This window comes from Panulirus ornatus, chromosome 37 (assembly GCF_036320965.1).
Source record: "Panulirus ornatus isolate Po-2019 chromosome 37, ASM3632096v1, whole genome shotgun sequence".
Taxonomy (NCBI): domain Eukaryota; kingdom Metazoa; phylum Arthropoda; class Malacostraca; order Decapoda; family Palinuridae; genus Panulirus; species Panulirus ornatus.
In genome coordinates, this window is record NC_092260.1 from 20,579,699 (window position 1) to 20,589,698 (window position 10,000).

General features: G+C 42.8%; 1 protein-coding gene and 1 long non-coding RNA gene across 7 annotated transcripts in view; one reads left to right on the plus strand and one right to left on the minus strand.

Annotated features, from left to right (window-relative positions):
• LOC139760563 (kin of IRRE-like protein 1) overlaps positions 1-10,000 on the plus strand; it is a 422,115-nt gene that overhangs the window by 401,582 nt on the left and 10,533 nt on the right. For 5 of the 6 annotated variants that reach the window (XM_071683908.1, XM_071683910.1, XM_071683909.1 and 2 more), the window contains one exon: positions 995-1,117. The exons of the other annotated variant lie outside the window; for it this stretch is intronic. In XM_071683908.1, coding sequence (XP_071540009.1) covers positions 995-1,117 — 123 coding nt within the window. The remainder of the gene's footprint in view (positions 1-994; positions 1,118-10,000) is intronic. 6 annotated transcript variants of the gene reach the window in all.
• The window catches only part of LOC139760565 (uncharacterized), a 279,689-nt gene that overhangs the window by 2,568 nt on the left and 267,121 nt on the right, over positions 1-10,000 (minus strand). The gene's annotated exons all lie outside the window — the stretch shown is intronic.

Consider the following 10,000-nt stretch of genomic DNA (forward strand, 5'->3'; position numbering starts at 1 on the left):
TGTTACCATCAAAGTATTTAGGATACGTGTTGGCCGTGAGTCTTGTGTTGCCTGTAACGCGAGATACAGACCTCATCCATCAGGTGATTTCAGTCGAGGGTAGTGGCAGATGAGTGGCAGCCACTGACAGCTAAGCCGCGCTATTTACTTAGGCTGTTATGTTGAAGTGCGGGACATGGGCCACTAACCCTTGAAATAATACATATCGTTTGTTTCTCTTGATGTCGGGGGTACATCTCTTGTCATATTCGGGGTCTTACATATATGGGTTAACGTCGGGGGTACATCTCTTGTCATATTCGGGGTCTTACATATATGGGTTAACGTTTCTAGTTTTAACTCTGTATTATCTTTATTATATATACATAGATAAGGTTGAATGTCGCGTTTAAGCATTTTCTCGTATGTGTCCCTTAATCATTGTCTTTGATTAGAATGTTATGGGCAAATTGTGACATGTCATCAGACCTCCCTCTGTCTCTCTCTAGATTTAAATTGATATAAATTTTCTGTAACTAGTTTTCATTTTCACTTTCTTCTGAAAAAAGACAAACATTCATTCACTGTGGGTTCTAACATAACACAAATTCATCTTGTCATCCCCATATCTTCCTTGGTAAAAAAAAAAAAAAGGTTCAGGGTAAAGCTACTCAACATTTTCTGTGTCTTCGCAGCCACAGTATTTCACTCAACCCATACCTCAACACGTTCTCCCCCTGAATATTCACATGACCCATACTCTTTGCCATCGCACTCCACCAACGCATGATCTTAAAAGCACGTCTTACAGGGGAATCGGTACACCAAAGGAACATCCTGGTCTGTATATATTGATATTCCATTCATGAGTGTTAAACCCCACTTTTTTTCTGCTTTTTGAAGTTATTGGAAGGAAGGGAAGAAGAAGAAGGGTTCGTTACCCCTCTTCCGAATTCCTTGACTCCACCCAAATAGCTGTGACCCGACCACCCCCCCTCCAATCTTCCCGGCACAGTATTGACTCGGAGAGGGGAACCGCCCGTCACCTGTGAGGAGCTGAACGGCTGTGAACTCTCAGAGCTGGCAGCCACCCAGACGCCCCCGACCACTCATGACTCCCTGTGTCCGCTACACTTAGGTAGGGGGACACGGCCACAACCACAGTTCTCCCTCTCCCCAAGCACAGCTCTGCTCCTCCTCCTCCTCCCCGCTGTTTCCTCATAGAGTTCCCCGAGCACATTAGATCCGCTTCATTGTCTCAATCACGTCCCCTCCGGATTGTTTCAGCTCCCTTTTCTTAATTAGTTCCTTCAGCGTAGTTCTGCTTGATCTGGCAAGATGTATTTTACCCCCCACAAGCTCATTTTCTTGTCTCCTGTCTCGGAGATTGTCTCCCAGCACAATTCTGCTTCAACTGTTAATTGGTTCACTCACCCACCTACCCACCACCCCCTCCTACACCACTAGCTTGTTTCTGCTGCCTTTATTAGTTAGTTTCCCTCGACACATTTCTGCTTCATTCGTAAATGATTGTTTCCCTTATCTCGTTCCTGTTCCCCTTCCTTCAGCATATTACTGATTAATCCGGCAGTTGGTTCCCTCCGACTCGCCTCAGCCTTCTTTTAATTGCTAGTCCCCCTCAGCACATTTCAGCTTTATCTAGCGATTGGGTCTCCTTGCTCTTTTCTCTCTGGATGTCTTAAGATGTCTTCCTCAGCAGGATTCCGCTACATCTGTCAACTGTTTCCCCATCTCCTTTTATGCCCCTCACACCAACAGTCATTTCCTAGATTTTTCGGCATTTCTCTTTCTCATCCCCCTCCCCAGTTAACACTCTGTGCTCCTTTCTGTCTCTCTGGTACGTCCTTCAGAGCAGCTGTTCTGCAGACTTCCTAGAGGGGCAGCGAACGTGCATACTCGGCCGTTTTCTAACACAGCGTCCTCAGGATCCATTTCTGCCAAATGTTAGTTGGCCGCTGAGGCTCGTATCTGCCCCGTATCTTTCAGATTAATTCCCTCGGCACATTTTTTTTTTCCTTCACCACTCAGTTGGTTCCCCCACCATTTTATTATTTCTGACCCCCCCCTCTCTCTCTCTCTCTCTCTCTCTCTCTCTCTCTCTCTCTCTCTCTCTCTCTCTCTCTCTCTCTCTCTCTCTCTCTCTCTCTCTCTCTCTCTTTGAATTAATTCCCTCCATCAAGATACGTCTGCTTGGCGATTCAGTTAGTTTACCCAAAAAAAAGCGTTTTCGGCCTACCCACCCTCAAATATTTTTCTCTGCACCAATCCGCTTCGTCGTACCTTCTCTTACCTATTTGCGTCAGGACATGTGTGCTTCATCTGCCCCCACGCAGTTTCCTCAGTACAGCTCTTCTCTCATCTCAAGGTAATTCCACCCACCATAGTTCGCTCCTGTCTGAAGTCCTCTCCTCTCCACCCACCCTAACAAGTTACTCGGGTCTAGCATCCTCGCTTCTTCTCCTCCTCCTCTCAGCACCACCACCCGCCGTCGTCCAACCCCCCTCTAGAATAGCTCCCTCAGCACAGCTTTGCCACCCAGACTGAGATCACGCTACACCACCCTCCCTTCCCCCTTTTTTAGAAGAGATCTTTACCGCCCCTGCCGTACGTTACCCTGTCATGCTTACTAGGCAAACTTTGGCCTCATCATATCCTAGTACGTTTCCCAGTAAACTGCCCTCAAAAGTCCGGAGCTTCAGCTTTTTTTTATTATTTTAACAACGATGGCGTGGTTAAACCCAATTATTTTTTTTCTTCTTGCCTGAATCATTGTTTTAGTAACGCATTCCAGTCTCTTGGTTTCGTTACCAATTATAAGAATCTAGGTAAGGTTATGTTACAGTTATGAAAAAACTGAATGTAGTTGTTCAGGATCACTGTCTGTGTAGGTGGATCTGTGGAAAGCATAGGATAGGATTGACGGAGATGCCCTGTGGAAGATTCCTAAGAATATACGGTATGGGAGGAGGGCTACAAGAAGCAGTGAGAAATCTTTTATCAAAGGTGTGAGACATGTGGTCGAGTGGGAAGAGAGGTGAGTGAATGTTTGGAAGTGAAGGTTTTTCTGTGGGGCACGGGTGTATGGTGTCTCTGTGGTCCTTTGATTTGTATATGGATGGGATGGTGAGTGAGATGGAGAGAGGGGCGAGTATGCAGTCTGTATGGGATAAGAAGGCCTGGGAAGTGAGTTAGTTGTTGTTTGCTGATGACGCTGCTCTGGTGGCTGATTTGAATGTGAAACTGCAGAAGTTTGTGATCGAGTTTGGAAGGGTGTGTGAAAGGAGGCAGGTGAGAATAAATGTGAATAAAAGCAAAGTTATGGGGTTTAGCAGTGCTGACGGACAGGTTAGTTGGAATATGAGTTTGCATGGAGAAAAATTGGAGGAAGTGAACTATTTTAGTTACCTGGGAATGGATAGGGCAGTGAAAGGAGCCATGGAATCAGAAGTGAGTGATATGGTGGGTGAGGCGGACGAAGGTTCTGGGAACATGTTTGGAGAGAGATCGTTATCTGGAGGGCAAAAATGGTTATATTTGAATGTAAATGGCCCCATGATTATTATGTGGTTGGGAAACATAGACCATAGATAAAACTGAGGAGGAGGATGGGTGTACTGGAGATAAAACGTTTAAGGACTATATGTGTTGTGAAGTGTTTTGGTCGAGTAAAACGTTTAAGGACAATATGTTTTGTGAAGTGTTTTGATCAAGTAAACAGTGAAAGGGTAAGAAAGAGGTGTGGTTGAGAGAGCACATGAGGGTGTGCTGAAATGGTTTGGACATTTAGACAGCATACGTGAGGAAAGGTTGACAAAGGGGAAGTATGTATCAAAAGTGGAGGGAACAAGGAGAACAGAGAAACCAAATTGGAGATGGAAGGATGGAGTGAAAAAGATTTTGAGCGATCGGGGCCTGAACATGGGTGAAAAAAAGACGTGCACGGTATAAAGTGAATTGGAACGATGTGGTTTACAGGGGACGACGTGCTGTCAGTAGACTGAACCAGGGCATGTGAAGCTCCATGGGTATACCATGCACAGGCCTTTGAGACCTGGATGTGGATAGAAAACTGTGCTTTAGTGTATTACACATGACATCTAGAGAATGGGTGTATGCGGATGCGCCTAGGTATGAGAGAAACAAACGGATATATATATATATATATATATATGTATATATATATATATATATATATATATATATATATATATATATATATATATATATATATTAGTAGAGCGTTGACTAAAAGAAAGGTGGCGTGTACGAAACAGTGTGAATCAGATGCTTGCTCTGAAGAATTTGTGAGCGGCATATCCACAAAAACAGAAGCAATTGTACGTGGCAGTTTTGGATCTGGAGAAAGTGTGGGGTACGAGTGATGGAGACGATATGTGAATGTAGCAAAGTAGTATTTTGCTTTTTAAGGATGTTAGACTTCTAGTCACGCTTATATGCAAAGTATATAAAAGCAGATGACTTTGACTAGAATGTCATCTTCCATCTGCAGTTCAAGTGAACAAATCGCCTTAAAACCTACAGAGGAAAGAATGGTTAAATAAAATTTCTTCAGAGAAGAAATTTGCATGTTGATTATGCATGTAGCCCCTTTCTACCATTATAAGGTAGCTTTTTGCATTTTTTGCTTTGCAATATTCTCTTGTGTGTATATATATATATATATATGTGTGTGTGTGTCATTTCAGCTTCACTAAGAATGTGAACGCCTGACTTCAAGAGCTTCAGGATAAAACCTGAAGTCCTAAGATTCTGGACTAGAATTATGACATGAAAAAACTACACATTTTCGAAGTTTTCAACTCGAACCTTCCATTATCACTGCTTCCGGCCAAAGGCAGTGGGGTGTTTTACTGTTGATGTGTGTGTGTGTGTGTGTGTTCATGTCTTTATACGTGTATATATGTGTGTGTTTATATGTCTGTATGTGTACAGTATGTGTGTTTTCTGTGTATGTGCAGGTGTTCATACTGGCGGGTTTGTGTTTCTCTATATATATACAAGTGTGTGTACGTGTGTTTTTGTGCTTGTACATAAGGTCTATATACAAGTGTGTGTACGTGTGTTTTTGTGCTTGTACATAAGGTCTTTATGTGTTTACATATACAAGTGTGTGTTTGTGTGTGTTTTTGTGCTTGTACATGAGGTCTTTGTGTGTTTATATATACAAGTGTGTGTTTGTGTGTGTTTTTGTGCTTGTACATGAGGTCTTTGTGTGTTTCTGTTCGTACCATTTTGCATGATTTTGTCTTTGACTATATATGTCTTTTGACTATATCTGTGTGTTCTTTGCATGTATTGTTGCATTATTGTCTTCATATACGTTTCTCTGTACACATCGATGTGTATGAGAATGCATTCTTTATATACATATTCCTTGTTAATGTGTTTATGTGTGTGTGTGTGTGTGTATGTATACGCGCGCACTCTACGTCACAGTACGGCGTTGTTCATCGTGCCTCAGGCACTAGAAGTCTGGTTGCTACGCGGGCTGGCTCGCTAGCTTGCCGGGTGACTGAGTGTCCTGCCGGCCAGCTGGGGTAGCAAGCTAGCGAGCCAGGCACAGACTCCACCACCCTCCTCCTCCTCCTCACCGTCCACATCACTCCTTCGTTACCGGTGGTCAAGGAGGAGGGGATAGGAGGGTCCCCCCAATGCAATGACTACACCGGGGAACAGTGAGGAGTTGGGGGGACATGGTTATTTATAAACCTAGTCGAGAAGAGGGTAGAAAACGAAGCTTTTCATGAAGCGGAGTTAGTTATTAGGAAAATGACGTCTTTTCCACGATTACTCAGAGTCCAACAAAGGTGGCTAGATGTACCACAGGGGCATGTATTCAACGTAATTGTCTATATTCAACGCGTTCGTCTTTGTCCAACACAGTAACGTGTATTCAGCACTGGTGCCAAGTAATCTGTATTCAATATAGGTTCCTATACTTAACACAGTAGTCTGCTTTTAACACAGGTGCCCATGTTGTATGCGGGTGTCCATAATTAACACATTTCTCGATATCTAACACGGTTCTTATATTCAACAGACTCCTTTTCAGTCTGGCACAACGTTTGTATGCAAAATAGCTGATACGCGCATGAAAGACATATGTCGAGTGACTGTATTACTCTTAGGGGATCATTTCCAGTGCCGGTTTCGATGTTAATCACCAGCACATGATAAAGCAGTCCAAGCCATGTTAACACGGGTATTAAGATTAATGATTATATCCCCTTGTACAAAATCTATGCAGATCGTCACATGGGTAAATCGTCATACAGATAAATCGTCATGGTGGTATATCGTCATACAGATATATCGTCATATAGGTATATCATCAAGCAGATATATTGTCACATAGGTCTACCGTCATATAGTTAAATTGATATATGACTCGTCGTCATATATCATTATACCAATATATCGTCGAACTGCTCCATCCTCACAGAGCTCCACCTTTAGTACATAGCCTTTTTCGTCATATCAGACGGGGATAAAAAAAAAATGGGAACACGTCTGCCAACGACCAGAAACTCTTGTCAATAAACAGGGTTAATTACTGTAGCTCGCTCTCCCCAAGCTGACAACCGGAGGTCAATAATGAGCTTGTGTGTGTGTCTCTCTCTCTCTATTTTCCTTTCGCTTGTGTGTACGCAAAGTTGGAGATCCCCCCCAAACGCCCTTTGAAGTGACCGCGCACAAATTTTCCCCCGTAAACTGTGTCTAGGTATTGCATCAGCGACTCCTCCCCTCCCATCTCTCTCTCTCTCTACCTTACGGCCGCGCGCGCGCACACACACACACACACACACACACACACACACACACACACACACACACACACGCCGGAATCAACGCTGAGAAATATATATATATATATATATATATATATATATATATATATATATATATATATATATATATATATATATATATGCGTGTGCATTTAGGCCGTTCAAAACTTTTTAATAGCCCGATGGAAGTTTCGGGGGATAAATCGTTGTATATGTGAGTTGTACTCTGGATTTAACAGACGAGAAAATCAACAGTGAAAAGCTGGTACGATGTGGATTGAAAATATATCGCAATACTTAGGAGGGTAATGTTATGTAATAATGTAATGTGACACTTGCGAGGTTATATATATATATATATATATATATATATATATATATATATATATATATATATATATATATATATCACTCATTTCACTTACTTTTTTTTTCCTTAAATTCAAACATCTTGACCTCATTTCACTGCATCCCAGTGCTCTCATTAAGAAGCATATTCAGCTCGAATTCTCTCGTCCACTTCACTCAAAAATAGCTTTTCATTACTAATCATCACAGCCATTGACCATCATCACTATCACATGACCCGGTTCCCAACCCTGTCTCAATCTCCTGACCTCGTTTCTGAAGAGCCCCATTACCCTCGTTAAAATGCAGAATCGTTTAACTACTACTACTACTGCTGCTTCTCTTCCTGTACGTGCATAAGCCTTTATAACCCCCGTCCTTGAGCATAATCATTTCGTTAGATAATGCTGGAACACACGTTACTATTATACTTGATAATGTATCAATTCCCAGACGAAAGTGTGCGTCGTGCGCATCGCCATGATTAATCAAAAAGTCTTATTTAGGTCTATGGTAGATCGATAATCCAAGTCTCTTTACAGAAACCAGTGAGCGTTTATCATCTCGGCAGATACGAGTCGTATGGATATCACCAAATGTAAACAAAGGACTGTCGACGATTTGTAAATCAATACACAGACGACACAGCTGGGGGTAAACATTGTGTACTAATTGCCCTGAGCAGGTGCGTTTCAGCTCCAGACTGTTGTGTTCTTTCCAACACTGGGAATTGCCATTGTCATATCGTCTAACGTTTCACTGAAAACGTACGATTATATATATATATATATATATATATATATATATATATATATATATATATATATATATATACACAGGTAATTCCCAATGTACTTTCAATACCATGAAATATATGGCATATAAAAATCCAACCATCAGCGTCCTCTTATTTCAAACGTGATAAACCTAAATGGCTTTTCAGATATCAGTAAATGGCCGTTGTCGTAACATTATGGTCGAACATTTTTGGAGCTGATGGTGGCGTTGTGGAACACAGGGTGCCACCCGGTCCCCTAGCCAATCTAGGCCTGGTTCGTGGACCGCAGTTGCCTGTTGAGTGGATCCACTTCATCTGGCTGGTGGCTGGGCTTACAGCAAAATGGTAAACTGTGCCTCACAGCTGACGTGTGAGGTACGCAACACCATGGTAAGAGTGACTTGGCCGCTGGAAGTGTAATGACCTGCGTTCATGACATCCACGAAGTGCAACGCTCCCCAGGTGTGGCTCGAAGCGTCTCATCCATCGAGCGAGGTTGTATTTCACCCAGAAGACCTGCTCTTGGTGTTGCTACGCCAGATGTTCGCCCAGACATTTGTGGGAGCCTTGCGTCATGACACCGTCGAAATTTCAGCTTGCATTCTTCAGCCACTCACTCTCAGGTTTTCGATGCTCGTCAGGCTTAACGTGTTGCAATGTGAGGTGTTAAACCGCCACTTATACATTCAATACCAATCTATATCTAGACTGCTGAGGAGGCCACGAGAGCATCCATCATCTCGGCCCATTTTGAATGGGTGTTTGGTATGAATCCAGCTTGTACCGGGAGGCAGGCAGGTGGCTGTAGCCCCATCAAACGAGGTACAGAAGGGCAGGTGGTTGTAGCCCATCAGACGAGCATTCATTAGGCAGGTGGATCTAGCCCAACAGACATAGTTCTGAGAGGCAGGTGGAGATAGACAAAATATACCACCACCAGTCTCGTCCGCGACCAGAACCGACCCACCACCAGACCACTAAATCAAGAAAACAAACAAGAGTGAAAAAAAACATACAGTCCCTCGTCGCTGCATAATACCCAGAGTGGAGCAGGGACAAGGGGGAGCGAGAGCACTTGATGGAGTGGTGACTCCTCCATAGCATCAGAATTATGGCTCGTTCTGAATGCAGTTTTGAGCCAGTGATTCTGGCGGACACAAGTGGCAGTAGCTCTTCTTTCAACAATATAGTTAACTCTGAACAAAATGACGTGATATTGCCCCACGAACTGACGAAAACATCCCCTTCAAGAGGCTCATCCCAGTTTAATTAATAAAGTTCCCGCTCGGGGTTAATCCTACGGTATTTATATCGCGATAGCCGCCTTAACTTCGTGGAGGCCAAGAGGAACTACTCGGTACATAACCGACCTACCATGATTTATTCTCATCGTCTGGATGCCAAGGAAATGCTCTACGAGTTCATATCTGGTGTCAGTCATTTCGCTCTTGTCTTCAGAGAGACATCCTCAGAACGGTAACGAAGACGTTCATATAGTAACTCATACGAGGGACGCAAGGAATAGGAGAAAAGGGAAGAGGAAAAGACAGAGAAAAGGAGGTAAAAGCAACAAGAGAGGAGAGAGAAGATAGATAGATCATTCCATAGATACAGGGTAAGATAAATGAATACAGCTTCCTCTTCCCTAAGAAATATTAACCTTGTTTGGTATTCGGTCGAACTCCCGTTTCATTATTAATCACGAGCTGAGTAAAGGCAGATCTCTCAGGAGGTAACAGAAAATCGGCCTGTAAAGAAGGATTTACGATGACAAATTTGAAGCTGTCAAATATGCCTTCCTAATCCATGGTTTTCTCGTGGGGGGGATTGTAAAGTTCAGTCATTCTTCATCTCGCTGATAAAGGATTCATGGATTCAACAGTCATTCGTTATTAAAGATGAGTCTGCTTCTCATTATTCTGCTTCTAGAACGTTTTATTTTCCTTCTCATATGATATAGATTCGTAGAATTCGTCTATATTCTTCATTCCTATATAAGACTATCGATTCATGGTGATTGATATGTATATATATATTTTTTTGCATCTCGTATCACTTCTACCTC